Consider the following 15,618-nt stretch of genomic DNA (forward strand, 5'->3'; position numbering starts at 1 on the left):
GAATAAGGGGAGTGGGGCGGGGAGGTGCCCTCTCAGAGGCAAAGGGGAATAGGGGGAGGAATTCATCCAGGGAGACCAGGAAGGGGGTAGCATTGGGGATGTAAGTAAGTAAATAAGAGTTCAAAGCTATGTAGTACATACAAGGCCAGCTAATTTTACATGAGTCCCCATGTTTTGTTTTGTTTTGTTTTTTTAATGGTGCCTGGAAAGCTGGCTCCTCAATTAAAAGCACTTAGATTTAACTCCCAGCACTCACGTGGTGTCTCAAAAACCCCTGTAATTACATTTTCAGGAGATCCAAAGCCCTCCTCCAAATTTTGAATGGTATACGCACTTGCAAGTAAGACGCTTATACATACACACACACACACACACACACACACACACACACACACACAATAAAGGGGCTGGAGAGATGATTCAGTGGTTAAGAGCACCACTTGCTGCTCTCTCAGAAGACTCGTTTGGTTCTCAGCACTTCCATCAGGCAGGTCACAACCACCAGTAACTCCAACTTCTGAGAGACACAGTATCTCTGACCTAAAAGGGCTTTTGCACACACACACACACACACACACACACACACACACACACACACACGGTGCAGATAAATTCATTCAGGCAAACCCACACGCACATTAAATAAATAAATAAATAAATAAATAAATAAATATTAAAACCTGATGATACCCAAACTCTCACCTAAATGTCTTTATTATGTACCTTTAGGGTTTTTTAAATTTTTTAATATTTTAAATTACGTGTTTGTTTGTTTGTGTATGAGCACGTGCACATGAGTGCAGGTGTCAGAAGAGACCAGAGGTGGTAGATCCTCCTGGATCTGGAGATATACGTGGTTGTTGGTGAGGAATGTGGGTGCAGCGAATCGAACTCGAGTTCGCTGAGCAGTCTCTCCAGCCCCTTATTATCTATATCTTGCTTTCCTAACCCTGATTTGTACTCCTTTTATTTATCCCAGCTGTGGAAACCAGCTAGTCAACACTGACAGCTTGCAATGATTGAGAACTGCACCCGCGCACAGATATTTAGGGGGCGACGGAGAGCTTGGACGAGCCTGTGCATTAAAGCTTCTTTTAGGAAGCGTCAGGATAGAGGCTGCGCGATTTGAACCCGCCCAGCCACCGTCGGGCCCTGGCCGGAAGAGCGCGACTCTTTCCGGGTTTCGCGGGCTGTGGACTTGGAGTCTCTACGGCAGCCGGGGCGAGGCCGTAGCACCGCAGGTCTCTCCCGGCCCCGCCGCAGTCCTGGCCGTCCCGCGGTTGCGCGCCCGGAGCAGGACGCGTCGCCATGGCGACGCCGGCGGGGCTGGAGCGGTGGGTGCAGGAGGAGCTGCACTCGGTGCTGGGGCTGAGCGAGCGGCACGTCGCGCAGTTCCTGATCGGCACCGCGCAGCGCTGCGCCTCCGCCGAGGAGTTCGTGCAGCGCCTGCGGGACACCGACACCCTGGACCTCGGGGGGCCGGCGCGGGACTTCGCGCTGAAGCTCTGGAGCAAGGTGTGTGCCGCCGGGGCAGGCCACTCACTGCCGACTCGGCTCGTACGCTCATCCTTTGTTGAGAGACGCAGGGTGGCTGGCTGTCCTTGACAGCCTGCACCTTTCCGTATAGTACACAGGCTGGCTTAGAACTTGCAGCGAGCCTCCCTGGTCCTGGGCTGACAGAGAGACCTTTCATTCTTGGTTCCGCCCACCTTTTAATTTTTTCCTGTTATCTAGCTACCATGCTAGGTGCTGGGTGTGTACAGGTCTGCGGAGAAGACTCAAGAGAAGGGGGATCTACATACAGTTTTAAGCTAGAGCCTTTGTTAGTTACAGCACATTCTCCAGGCCTAAGGATGGAGCTCAGTTGGTAGAATGTTTGTCTAGCATACAGTAAGCCGTGGGTTCAATCCCCAGCCCTGGGAAAGAGTCACTGAGAACAGAGCTAGGAGAATTAGCATTTAGGAAATAGGATCGAGGCTGGGGAGGGATGGCTCAGCAGTTAAGACCCCTTGTTGCGCATCTGGAAGACTTGAGTTCCGTTCTCAGCACACAACCACCTGTAATTCCAGCTCCAAGGAGATCGGAGGGCTTCTGGCTTTTGCCAAGTACCCCATACCTATACACATAAATAAATGAAAAATAAATCTTGAAAAGAAAATGGGTTTTAGAACGTAAACTACTTAAGCTCAGAACTGATACTTTAAAAAAAAAAAATTCTATCGTGGGGCAAGAGAGATGGCTCAGGGATTAAGATCACTTGCTGTTCCTCCAGAGGACCCAGGTTCAATTTCTAGCACCCACGTGGGAACTCACAACTGTAACTCCAGTTCCATGAGATTCAACACCCTCACACACAGCGCACATTGCAGGCAGAACACCAGTGCACATAAAAATAAAAGTAAGGGCTGGAGAGATGGCTCAGTGGTTAAGAGCGTCGACTGCTCTTCTGAAGGATCGTGAGTTCAAATCCCAGCAACCACTTGGTGGCTCACAACCAACCGTAATGAGATCTGATGCCCTCTTCTGGGACATCTGAAGACAGCTACAGTGTTCTTACATATAATAAATAAATAAACCTAAAAAAAAAAAAAAAAAAAAAAAGTAAATCACTACAATTAGGAAGAAGTTCTATTTTGTGCATATGCCCATGTGAGGCTGTCAGTGAACAACCTGTGAATACTGGTTCTCTCCCTCCACCATGGGATGGTTTTCAGTAATCATTTGCTCAGTGGATTCTTGGAAGGACGTTCAGAAGCCGCAGAGCCCTGTTGAGATATGACCATAGAACAAAACCATGTAGAAGAGAAAGACAGCCCAGACATGGTGGCACACACCTTTAATCCCAGCACTCGGGAGGCAGAGGCAGGCGAATTTCTGAGTTCGAGGCCAGCCTGGTCTACAGAGTGAATTCCAGGACAGCCAGGGCTACACAGAGAAACTCTCTCAAACGCCCCTTCCCCCAAAAAAAAGAGAACGATGGAGACAGGCTTAAGATAAAGTAACCCCTTCGTAGGCAAATGAGGGTACAGAGGTCAGGAGCTGTCATATCGCCTGGCAGGTGCCACGGAAGGCTGTGGTGGAAAAGCCAGCTCGGGCAGCTGAGCGAGAAGCCCGAGCCCTGCTAGAGAAAAACCGTTCTTATAAGTTGTTGGAAGACAGCGAGAGTGGCGAGGAGGCAGTGGGTAGTAACGGAAGCAGCCTCCAGAAGAAGCGGAAGAGACGGAAACACCTCAGGAAGAAGCACCAGGAGGACGAGGAGGAAGAGGAGGAAGAGGTTTCCCAGTCAGGGAAGAGGAAGACAGGGTGAGTCGAAGGAAGGAGAGGGGATTGGAGCGGGCTGTCGGCTGTGGGGATGCTAGCCTTTCTCAGTACCCCCCCTTTGATGCACTGGGCTGGGTTTGCTGGGTTCAGGGGGAGTAAATCACCCACGGAGGAGAAGCCAGCCTCAGAGGATGAATGGGAAAGGACGGAGCGTGAGCGTCTCCAGGACTTGGAAGAACGGGATGCTTTTGCAGAGCGGGTTCGGCAACGGGACAAGGACCGGACCCGGAATGTCCTGGAGCGGTCAGATAAGAAGGTGAGCTGAAGAGAGTCAGTCGGGTAAATCTGGGTTTGGCTGCAGAGTTGTCTCTGGGAAGCCAAGAGTTGTCACTAGGGTTCCTGTAGGCTCTCTGGCTAAGGCCCTCCCTGCCTGGTTGAGAGCCACAGAGGTGCTCCACTGAGGAGGGGCAGTGAAGGACGACATTAGTCATCCTGATGGGAATGGTATCTTTGACCTCACATCCCTCTATATGATTTCTTCTAGGCGTATGAAGAGGCTCAGAAGCGCCTCAAGATGGCTGAGGAAGACCGGAAAGCCATGGTGAGACCCCTGGGTTCAAAAAGCAGTGTCTGAAGACAAAGACAGCTGGTCTGGTCGTCCGTAGCAGGAAGGGTCACAGAGGGAGTGTGCAGAGATGTGTCTGGGTGGTCAGGCTCTAGAGGAGGGGGCCTGCCTGACAGGAACCAGAAAAGAGCGGACTTGGGTTGTAGAAGGAGAAAGTTACAAATCCTCTCGCCTTGGTGGGATCAAGTCATTGTGTCTCTGAGACTAGACAGCTCGCACCAGAAGGCCCCACGCCCGCCTCTTTGGAGTTTCTCACACTCTGAGTGTGCAGGGAGCAGTGTTTCAGTGCTGGTAGGATGAGGGTTTGACTGTCCCTTCCTGACCCAGGTCCCTGAGCTCCGTAAGAAGTCTCGTCGTGAGTACCTGGCGAAGCGCGAGCGGGAAAAGCTGGAGGACCTGGAGGCGGAACTGGCTGATGAGGAGGTCCTGTTTGGGGATGTGGAGCTGAGCCGCCATGAGCGTAGGGAGCTCAAGTACAAGCGACGCGTGCGGGACCTGGCTCGGGAGTACCGGGCAGCCGGCGAGCAGGAGAAGCTGGAGGCCACTAATCGCTACCACATGCCTAAGGAGACCCGAGGACAGGTGAGGGGAACTCTGCCTGCTCGTGGGAGAGGCAGCCTGATGGCTGGTCCCTCCCCTCTCCCTTTCATAGCTGGAAGAAGCAGTGGTGGGGAGGACCTGGGCAACCCTGGCCACTCTTAAGCTTTCCCTGCTCCCCTCCCTCCATAGCCAGCTCGAGCTGTGGACATCGTCGAGGAGGAATCGGGTGCGCCGGGAGAGGAGCAGCGGCGCTGGGAGGAGGCCCAGTTGGGTGCTGCATCCCTGAAGTTTGGGGCCCGGGATGCTGCTGCTCAGGAGGCCAAGTACCAGCTGGTGCTGGAGGAGGACGAGACCATCGAGTTCGTCCGTGCTGCTCAGCTCCAGGGTGATGAGGTGAGAGGAAGAAAGAGGCTGGGCTGCTGACGGGAGGGCCTCAAAAGGTGGTGGGGACCTCACCATCTCTGTCCCCATCCTCAGGAGCCGTCAGGCCCGCCCCTATCGGCCCAGGCCCAGCAGAAGGAGTCCATCCAGGCCGTGCGCCGCAGCCTGCCTGTGTACCCTTTCCGAGAGGAGCTCCTGACGGCCATCGCCAACCATCAGGTCCTCATCATCGAAGGCGAGACTGGCTCCGGGAAGACCACACAGATCCCACAGTACCTCTTTGAGGAGGTCAGTCATTACAGCGTGCCACTTAGGGCCCCGCCCTTGAGTCAGTCCTGGCAGACGCCCTTTGTGTGAAGGTGAAGATGTCCTTTCCCATCCTTTCCGCTAAGTCACAAGGCTGTTGAGACTGATGAGGACACTCTTTCTGTCGTTTTGTTCTCCCGCCATCACATCCACACCTGGTGTGAGTTAAGCACATACTGGGCTCCCATGGGAGCAGTGAGATGGGCATCAAAGATTTGACCCTCTTGGGCTTCCATCCTGCATGACCTCGGCCCCGCTTTCCCTCTGCAGGGGCCAGAAAACTGAGAGTAAAAGCCTTGTTTTCCTACTGTTTGACCTCTTGTCTCCCATTGCTTCGGGGTATGCATCAGCCAGTCTGTCCCTGGTCAGTTCAAGTCTAGCAGAGCAAATGTCTGCAGGACTGACTTAGCATTTCCTGGGGCCCTTGGTTTCTATCTTGTCTGTCCTTCTCCGGCTTCCATCTTCTGTCTGTTCTCTTTTCCCTGCCTTGCCTGGCTCACGATAGCATGTCTGGCAGAGACCCTTTTATCTCTCTTTTAGGGTTACACAAAGAAGGGCATGAAGATTGCTTGCACCCAGCCCCGGAGAGTGGCGGCCATGAGTGTGGCAGCCCGAGTGGCCCGGGAGATGGGTGTGAAGCTTGGGAATGAGGTGAGGTCTTTGGGGATTCGTGAGGGGGAGCCTCTCTCAAGTTACTCACATTGCCCCGCACCTCAGGTGTGGGCATTGGTCATTCCAACCTCCTGGCTGTCTGTGTCCAGGTGGGCTACAGCATCCGGTTTGAGGACTGCACATCAGAGCGAACTGTTCTCCGCTACATGACAGATGGAATGCTACTCCGGGAGTTCCTCTCTGAGCCTGACCTTGCAAGTTACAGGTGTGTGTGTGCGCGTGCGAGCCTGTCACAGGATGCCCCACCGCTGCCTCACTGCCATGTTGCCTACTTCCCTTAGAGATTCCTTTAATCTCTATTCCAGTGGGGCCAGTTGGCCATTATCTGTCCTTAGTGGTTTTTGTTTTTTTTTTTAAGATTTTATTTATTATTATATGTAAGTACACTGTAGCTGTTTTCAGACACTCCAGAAGAGGGACTGAGATCTCATTACGGATGGGATTTGAACTCAGGACCTTTGGAAGAGCAGTCAGTACTCTTAACCGCTGAGTCATCTCTCCAGCCCCATGTTCTTAGTGTTTTAAGATAGGGTTTCATTGTAGCCCAGATTGGCCTGGAGTACACTATGTAACCTTGGCTGGCCTCAGTCTTGTGGACCTCAGCAAGCAAGAGCCACCATGCCCCCCACTGTTTGCTTTAAGGTCCTAGGTCCACTTCTTCCGGTGAGAATAGATGTCTCTTGATTGATCTGGGGACATCTGACTTGTCCCAGCCCTAGATGGAGGGAGTCTAGACTCTTCCCTGCCCCTCTTTTATGTATTGAAAAAAAATTTGTGTGCATGTGTATTTATGAGTGTGTATGTATGTATATGTATGTGTAAGTGTATGTATGTAAGTGTATGTGTGTTCATGTATTGCGTGCATGCGTGTATGTATGTATTACGTGCATGTGTATGTGTATATGTATGTATGTGCGTGTATGTATATGTATGTATGTGTATGTGTATGCATGTGTGTATGAATGTGTATGTATGTGTGTATGTATGTGTGTGCATGTGTATGTGTATATGTATGTATGTTTATGTATGCGTGTATGTGTATATATATATATGTATGGCATGTATGTGTGTATATATGTATGCATGTGTGCACATGGAGAGGATGAGAAGATAGCTTGGAGGAGTCAGTTCTGTCTTTTTTACCATGTGCGCGCGTTCAAGGGATCAAACTCCGTCAGCTGGCTTGGTGGCTAGCACGTTTACTGCTGAGCCATGTTACCAGCCCCATTGTGACTGCTTTTCTTGTCCAGTGCTCAGATGTGCCACAGATTACAGAACCCCCCCCCCACCATGCTCACCACCTGCCCAAGTGACATAATTGGAATGCTTGACTTTTCCCTAGCCTCCCCCCACCTTGGTTTCCATTCCCCCTTAGGTCCCTCCATCCCTCCCTTTGGTCCAGCCCTGCACTGCTAAGCCCACTATCCCTTCTCCCTCACCACTCTCCTACTTCCTCCCCAGTGTGGTGATGGTGGATGAAGCTCATGAGCGGACTTTGCACACAGACATTCTCTTTGGATTGATCAAAGATGTTGCTAGATTCCGACCTGAGCTCAAGGTCCTGGTGGCTTCAGCCACACTGGATACTGCCCGGTTTTCTGCCTTCTTTGATGATGCCCCTGTCTTCCGAATCCCTGGACGCAGGTTTCCAGTTGACATCTTCTATACCAAGGTGCCCCTTGGGAGGATGGGCTTCAGTGTGAGGCAGAGGAGCTGGGGCTGGTTTAGGAGAATGTCCCAAGGGAAGGGTCTAGTGAACACCCAGAGAGGGGTGGGGTAAAAGATGCTGAGCAGGGACAAGAGCCTGAGCAAGTGGCTCTTCTGTGACCCTGTATCTTCCTCCTTCCCAGGCCCCAGAGGCTGACTACCTGGAAGCCTGTGTGGTGTCTGTGCTGCAGATCCACGTGACCCAGCCCCCTGGAGATATACTGGTGTTCCTGACAGGACAGGTGTCTACTGTGGTGGGAAGTGGTTGGAGCGTTTCAGGGGAGGATGGGCCTGCTGTGTGGATCCTGTGACTGACTGGAGGTCTCCTGCCGTCCTGCTTCACATTCAGGAGGAGATTGAGGCTGCCTGTGAGATGCTTCAGGACCGATGCCGCAGACTGGGCTCCAAGATCCGGGAGCTCCTGGTGCTGCCCATTTATGCCAACCTGCCCTCAGACATGCAGGCTCGCATCTTCCAGCCCACACCCCCTGGGGCCCGAAAGGTCAGTGGGAGAAACCTTACCCTTCCTCCCGTGCCACACACAACCAAGGCATGTGCTGTCCCCTCTGTCCCCTTACCCTTCCTCCTGCACCACACACAACCAAGGCATGTGCTGTCCCCTTTGTCCCAAGTTGTTTGCCTGGCTATTTGGACACGGCTGAGGAGCAACCAGGCCCTGGCCTTCCAGCTGGAGAGAGATGAAATAAATATTAGCTGAGAGATGCAAGCTTTAAGCTCAGTGTATGCCAGGACATACTTAATATTGGACCTTTGAGAAAAATGGCTGGGGAAGTTCTAGAGGAAAGCTGAGGTGTGTTTGAAGTCTGAGGGGAGTGAGTTTGGGAGTTTCAGATGCTTCAGACAAAGCTGAATCAGCCAAAGGCCAGGACAGAGCTGTTGTAGCGTTCAGACTTTAGACAGGCAAATGGCGACCAAAAGATTTTAGGCAGAGATAAGACTCTCACTGAACAACTATGTTTTGAGGGTCTGGAGCTGGGGCTTGAGTGGTCAAGCACTTACCCAGCACAGGGAAGGCCATGGTGTCAAGGCCCGGTACACGCTGCATGGGGAGGGGGCCGAGGAGAGGATCCACTGTGTGCACTGTAGGACTTACAGTCTGATGGGAGGAGACTGGGCGTGTGTATTGAGTACAGTGAAGAGATTCGGGCAGCATGGGAAGTCTGAGGAGAGGAGGAACAGAAAGACTTTCCCTAGTGGTGGGAGGCTGCCCCATAAACGGCAGGGTAGGGAAGAGGAAGGAGGAGGGAGGACTGCTCTGTTGAGGGGAGGAGAGCTCTGCTGAGGGGAGGAGAGCTGCTGCAGAGGGAGGACTGCCCTGCTGAGGGGAGGAGAGCTGCTGCAGAGGGAGGACTGCCCTGCTGAGGGGAGGAGAGCTGCTGCAGAGGGAGGACTGCCCTGCTGAGGGGAGAGCTGCTGCAGAGCATCTCACAGAAGGATAAGCACTCGGAGAGAGGGCTGGGATGAGCACAGGGTGTGAGCTATGGTCAGACACACAGCTAGAGTGAGGTAGTCCGGGGTTTAAGCGGCATAGATGGAGTTCTGTGGTTGGACCTGGGTGTGAATTGACAGGTTTACAGGTTTTAAAGGGAGCACTCTGCATGCTATGTGACAGAAGCAGGGAGGGTTGCGAGGAGGCTGCTGTCAGACGTGATGGGTGAGGACAGACAGATGCTGACATGCAGCCCTGAATTCAGTATTGTTTCTTTATCGTGCCCCTGCTGACTGCCAACTCCGCCTGCCTGTCACCTCATCTCCTGACCTGTGGACACTGCCTCCCTGTGCCCTGCTTTCTCAGGTTATCCAGGTGGGCTGGGTCCCTGGGTGACACTGTCCTCTCATTTAGGTGGTTGTGGCAACAAACATTGCAGAAACTTCCCTCACCATCGAAGGCATCATCTATGTGCTGGACCCAGGGTTCTGCAAGCAGAAGAGCTACAACCCTCGTACAGGCATGGAGTCGCTCACTGTCACACCCTGCAGCAAGGTCAGCCCAGAGGGAGACACACCCCCCCACACACACACACACTGCCCCCGCCCCCGGAGAAAGCTTGCTTCCCAAGTAGCAGTTGAGGATGGGGATATCACTTAACATACTTCTGAGTTAACACAGTCCTGACCAGGCCTATGGCCTCTCCTTTCTTTCTAGGCTTCAGCCAATCAGCGGGCTGGCCGCGCTGGTCGAGTGGCTGCTGGGAAGTGCTTCCGCCTGTATACGGCCTGGGCCTATCAGCATGAGCTGGAGGAGACCACAGTTCCTGAGATCCAGAGGACAAGCCTGGGCAACGTTGTTCTGCTGCTAAAGAGCTTAGGTGATCGGGCTGCCCAAGTCCTCTTGCTCGGGCACTGGAGTGTCGGGTACCTGTGCCGCACTCTCTTGTTCTTTCTTCCTTTCCGCAGGGATCCACGACCTGATGCACTTTGACTTCCTGGACCCTCCTCCGTACGAGACCCTGCTGCTGGCTCTGGAGCAGCTCTATGCCCTTGGTGCCCTCAACCACCTTGGAGAACTCACCACGGTGAGCGAGTGGCAGCACGGGCTGGGAATGTATGAAGGAGACCTCTGATGGCCCCAGGGACCCTTGGGGGGTGGGAGCAGTGCCAAGGGCTCCGGCACTGGTGGAAAAAATCTGAGGGAAACCAGCCTCACCTTTCCCTCTTCTTTTCAGTCTGGTCGAAAGATGGCAGAGCTGCCTGTGGATCCCATGTTGTCTAAAATGATCTTGGCCTCCGAGAAGTAAGTCCTCCCACCCACCCAGTTCCTGGCACAGACTGGGCACGCTTCCTCAGTCTCAAGTATCCTCTCTCTCTCCTTGTCTCCTTATCATGCTGTTACTGTTTTGTTTGTTTGTTTTTAATAAATATTGTTTAAGAAGTCTTACCGTCCCTTATGAGACCCATGTGAATCACTGTCCTGTACCTTACAGTGATGGTTGGTGGGCACAATGGTTAGTGCAGATACAACCCAGAAGTCATGGCAGAGGCAGAGGAGCAGAGGGCCAGAGAGGCAGAGAGGCAGAGGCAGGCGGATCCCTGAGGTCTATGCCAGCCAGGGCTACATAGTGAGACTCTGCCTCAGAAAACCAATTTATAAAGTAAAACCCAGGAGCATGGGTGGAAGCAGAAGCCCTTGTGTGTGTGTGAGATGGGTGCTGGGAAGGCTGCTGCTTCTAAAACTCGATTCTTAGGTCTGTATGGGACCACCTTTAAATGACATTGGGTTGGGAGATGGCTCAGTGGTTAAAAACACCAGTTGCTCTCGCAGTGGATCCAAGTTCAATTCCCAGCAGTCACATGGTGGCTCACAACCATCTGTAACTCCAGTTCTTCTCACTTCCTTGGGCATGTGGCACACAGACATACATGCAGGCAAAACTTTTCTACACATACAATAAGTCTTGAAAAGGAAAGAAGATGTTCCCCTGCTGTGTTTGGGATCAGGATCTGTGTCTGCTCTCATTTGGTTTTTGCTGTTTCTCTTTGACTTTGTCCTCTTCCTACCTTGCTCAAGGTACAGCTGTTCAGAAGAGATCCTGACCGTGGCTGCTATGCTGTCTGTCAACAATTCCATCTTCTACCGGCCCAAGGATAAGGTCGTCCATGCCGACAATGCCCGTGTCAACTTCTTCCTCCCTGGTGGGGACCACCTGGTTCTGCTAAATGTGTACACACAGGTCATTGGGCAAGTGGGAATTCGGGAAGTCTGGGGGACTTGAATCCTGCTGTGTACTTAAGGCCCTTCATCTTCACAGTGGGCTGAGAGTGGCTACTCTTCCCAGTGGTGCTATGAAAACTTTGTACAGTTCAGATCCATGCGCCGAGCCCGGGATGTGCGGGAACAACTGGAGGGGCTCTTGGAGCGTGTGGAAGTTGGCTTGACTTCTTGCCAAGGTGACTACGTTCGTGTGCGAAAGGTCAGTGTTTTGTTTTGTTTTGTTTTGTTTTGTTTGTTTTTTTCGAGACAGGGTTTCTCTGTATAGCCTTGGCTGTCCTGGAACTCACTTTGTAGACTAGGCTGGCCTCAAACTCAGAAATCCGACTGCCTCGGCCTCCTGAGTGCTGGGATTAAAGGCGTGTGCCATCACCACCTGGCATCCCGTTTTTTCTTTCAAGTATATGTGTAAGTGCATGTGTGAGTCAGTGGACAACCTGCAGGATTCACTTTGTTGTGTGACAAAACTTTTCCTGGGGAGATGCTACACACATCTCTCACCCCAGATAGGGAGCCCACGACAGACCAAAGTACAAATACCACCAAAGTCTAACTTGATGAACCAATGAGTTTTATTTGGTTTACTTATAGGAATATGGGTGGGGGATTACTGGGTTACTTGCAGAAATGTCTAAAAGATAGCATCACCAAAGCCCATCCCAGTGTAGGTGTTTGCTCACAAAAGCTGGGAGCCCTGGATCACACTGCACAGCTTCAGGCTCCTCATCACGTTGGAAGGTGTCCTTTCCAAGTGACTTGGTTGGTCTACACCTCTTTTAGCTAACTTCATTGGTTTCTGTTTCTTCCAAGGAGCTGGTCAGATCTCAAGACTCTTTGTAGTTTGGTTTGTCTGAGGGGGACACAGCACTTATGCTTTCTCTAGCAGGAAGGGATCTAGTGAATCTGGTCAGTTTCTGGGACTTCCTGAAGCTGTTTTGAGTTGTTTACCTTCCAGGTTAAAGGGCAGTGTTGTATGTTTCAAACTCAGAAGAAACTGTTAACACACTTCATTCATTCACATCACTGCACCTCCAGATTAGTGTTTCTTGAATCCACCGCTGAGGGGCCACAGGAGCTTCCCTGACTTCGGTCTCTCAGGGTATTGTTTATTGGAGCCCATTCTTCCCTAGATAGCACATCAAGTGGGTTCTTCACTGATTCCTCACCTGTTTAGTGGTGCCTGACCTGGTTTTCTTGCCTGATCCTTAGGCCATCACTTCGGGTTATTTTTACCACACAGCGAGGCTGACTCGGAGCGGCTACCGCACAGTGAAGCAGCAGCAGACAGTGTTCATTCATCCCAACTCCTCTCTCTTTGAACAACAGCCACGCTGGTTGCTCTACCATGAGCTTGTCTTAACCACAAAGGAATTCATGAGACAGGTAAGGGACCAACTATTGCTTGCTCAGATGTGTGGAAATGGGAGGCAGACAATATGTTGGCATCTTGAACTCAATTCATGTGAATGGGACTGGCATGGAAACATGAAGGTCCGTTAATTTAAGGTAGGGTCAAATGTAATCAAATATAAATTAGGCTCAATGTATGCTTGGGATGGAGCTCAGTGGTATAGTCCTCAGCACCATTACAAGTAAATATAGGAAATCTTTTCTAGCAGCTGTCTTCCAAGATCTGAGAATTATAATTAACTCAATAAATATTTGAAGCTGGGTTTGATGGCCTAAGTCTATAGTCCCTGGTACTCAAGAAGGTAAGGCAGGAGGGTCATCTATTCAAGGTCTATGGGGGCAACATAGATGCTTTCTCAAAATGAAAGTGTGGGGCTGGAGAGATGGCTCAGTGGTTTAGAGCACTCACTGTCCTTGCAGAGGTCCCAGGTTTAGTTCCCAGCACCCATATGGTAGGCAGTTTACAATTGCCTATACTGCAGCTGCAGGGGATCCTGTCTTCCTCTGCTGGCTTCTGCAGGCATGGTACCCATGCATATACACATACATCAAAAGTAAAAAAACATAACCAGAGAGATGGATCGTCCGTCAAGAGCACTAGCTGTTGCTCTTCCACAGGACCCAGGTTTAATTCCCAGCATCCACATGGTAGCTCACCTGCCTGGAACTCCATTTCCAGGGATCTGACATGTAGTATACAAACATATGTGCAGGCAAAACACCAATGTACATAAAATTTTTTTAAATATGGACAAAGGAAAGGGAGGGCTGAGAAAATAAATGTTTGTGTAGCAAGCATGAGGCCTTTGGTTCTGGAATAAATAAAATGTGCACCAAGTACTGGGGCCATACCACACATTAGGCAGCTGAAGTCTGTCCTGAGGGGTAGGCTCTTCCTTGCAGGTCTTTCTCAGGTTCACTCACCTGGTAAGCACACATCAGGGTCAGTCTGCCCTGCTCGTGAGAAGCAGCCGGGTGTCTTTTCCTTGCCGAGTCAGTGGGGAAAAGAGGATCCTTTTTTGACCACACAATTAAAGTTCTGATTTGGAAGTAAAGGAACCCTATTGATTTCTGCTCCTTCTTACAGGTACTGGAGATTGAAAGCAGCTGGCTTTTAGAAGTGGCTCCCCACTACTATAAGGCTAAGGAGCTAGAAGATCCCCATGCTAAGAAAATGCCCAAAAAAGTCGGCAAGACACGAGAAGAGCTGGGCTAGAGAGTGACATGGACCAAGCCTTGCAGCTCTTTTTTCCTTCCATACTTTATTTAATATCTAGTAAATAAAATTATTTTTGGAATGAAGTGCGTGGGAACTCTGGAACCCAGAGAAAGTGATGTGAAAATCCGCCTTATGTCATTGCTTAAACTTTATTATTTACAAGTTAAATTACACAGCAGCTTTACCCAGCATGATGGAAAAGAAGGTAGAAGAGTGGAGGGCGGCAGCTGGCTCTGGACATTCTCGTCCACCTCCACCTCCTTTTGTGCGTAGCAGTCTTCAGTGCAGCCTTCACCCATTTCTGGATTAGGCCTTGGAGCACAGGTGTAGGCTAGGCTCTGGTTCCGACAGCCCCAGGGCCACCAGGGCTCCCACCAGCAGCTTTTTCACAGGCGTTGACGGTGAGTGTGAAGGCATCAGCTGCAGAGACAGGTTAATGGAGGCTGGGGAGGAACACAGACATGTTCTACCCTCCACCCCTCCCATCCTGGGCCCAACACTCACCTTGTCCAGGTGATGTCGACAGATGAGGCCACTGGAATTCAGGTAGAAGGTGGAAAAGGCATCGAAGGTCCTGGGAAGGGGAGAGGCAGCGTTCAGAGGGAGGTAAGCTGTCCCAAGGCTTAGTGCTACAGTCAGGTGCCTCAGACCAGAAGGCCCTCCACACAACACAAACCTTCCCAGGGCCTGGCAAGCCTGCCTCACCCTTCTTTCATGTAAATGTGTTTGTGTGTGTGTTCAGTGTCAATAGGCCACCACGAGGACCAAAGATCAAGGCTACACTCATGAGTCACTTGGTTCCTCCCAGTTCATCTTTTGGTTGTTTTTAATTCGTGTACAAAGTGTCCGTTTTCATTATCCTATTCTTGAACGTGACTTTTCTTCCCCTGCCTCTGTCTGGGCTACTATTGGCTCTCTCTTCTCGGGGCCGGGCAGCTAGAAAGGACAGAGGACAGGAAATTCTCTTAGGGTGAGGTGTTCAGAAAAGTCACTTCCTACTGAGGCTGGCTGTGACTTTGGAGACTGAGCAGAGGGAGGCACAAGGCTTTGTGGCTCCTATCTAGGAACCATCTGGGGGAAGCCAAGGAGCCTAGTACAGAGCAGGACCTGTGTAAGTGCATGTGCCAGGACAGAAGACAATGAAAGGTCCTCTCCTCCATCACGTGGGTCCTGTACTGAATGGAGGTTGTCAGGCTTAGAGGCAAGCACTTTTACCCAATGAACCATCTCACCCACCCAGGTATCAGTCATTGAAATGCTTAAGTACAATGTTAGAGGCTTGAGCCTAATAATTTGGGGGGATGTTCCAGCCAGAAACTTAACCAAGTACTTTAGAGTTAAATTCGGGACAGTGTTTTTGCTCATTTGGTTTCTGAAGTGGGTTCATGCATCCCAGGCTGGCCTTTAACTCCTGATCCTCCAGGAAGTTCTTTGTTCAATAACTAAGTACTTATCACCCATCAGGTCCAAGTAACATAAGAAACTCAAAGTCAGGGCTGATTTCTTTTTTTAATTTTATTTAATGTATGTGTGTTCTGCTGCATATATATCTGCCTGTCTGAAGAGGGCATCAGATCCCTCTATAGATGGTTATGAGCCACCATGTATTTGCTGGGAATTGAACTCATGACCTCTGGAAGAGTAGCCAGTGCTCTTAGCCAGGGCTGATTTCTTTTCTTTTCTTTTCTTTTCTTTTCTTTTCTTTTCTTTTCTTTTCTTTTCTTTTCTTTTCTTTTCTTTTCTTTTCTTTTCCTTTCTTTCTTTCTT

General features: G+C 50.9%; 2 protein-coding genes across 2 annotated transcripts in view; one reads left to right on the forward strand and one right to left on the reverse strand.

Annotated features, from left to right (window-relative positions):
• Positions 1-1,170: 1,170 nt before the first annotated feature.
• Positions 1,171-13,975, forward strand: Dhx16 (DEAH-box helicase 16). The gene is made up of 20 exons (XM_021217568.1): positions 1,171-1,515; positions 3,059-3,303; positions 3,412-3,577; positions 3,806-3,862; positions 4,214-4,468; positions 4,616-4,819; positions 4,904-5,095; positions 5,654-5,764; positions 5,875-5,990; positions 7,247-7,457; positions 7,636-7,734; positions 7,842-7,994; positions 9,357-9,497; positions 9,660-9,822; positions 9,911-10,029; positions 10,180-10,247; positions 11,022-11,184; positions 11,263-11,424; positions 12,432-12,605; positions 13,720-13,975. Exons 1-20 carry the CDS (start codon positions 1,309-1,311, stop codon positions 13,846-13,848), a joined length of 3,135 nt encoding a protein of 1,044 aa, XP_021073227.1. The 5' UTR covers positions 1,171-1,308; the 3' UTR covers positions 13,849-13,975.
• Positions 13,976-13,981: 6 nt separating this feature from the next.
• The window catches only part of C18H6orf136 (chromosome 18 C6orf136 homolog), a 5,261-nt gene continuing 3,624 nt past the window's right edge, over positions 13,982-15,618 (reverse strand). The window contains exons 5-6 of the mRNA XM_021217569.2: positions 14,356-14,425; positions 13,982-14,271 (exon numbers count right to left, since the gene is read on the reverse strand). Coding sequence (XP_021073228.1) covers positions 14,158-14,271; positions 14,356-14,425 — 184 coding nt within the window. The 3' untranslated portion in view covers positions 13,982-14,157. The remainder of the gene's footprint in view (positions 14,272-14,355; positions 14,426-15,618) is intronic.

The sequence above is a fragment of the Mus pahari genome, chromosome 18 (assembly GCF_900095145.1).
Source record: "Mus pahari chromosome 18, PAHARI_EIJ_v1.1, whole genome shotgun sequence".
In the NCBI taxonomy this organism is placed as follows: Eukaryota; Metazoa; Chordata; class Mammalia; order Rodentia; family Muridae; genus Mus; species Mus pahari.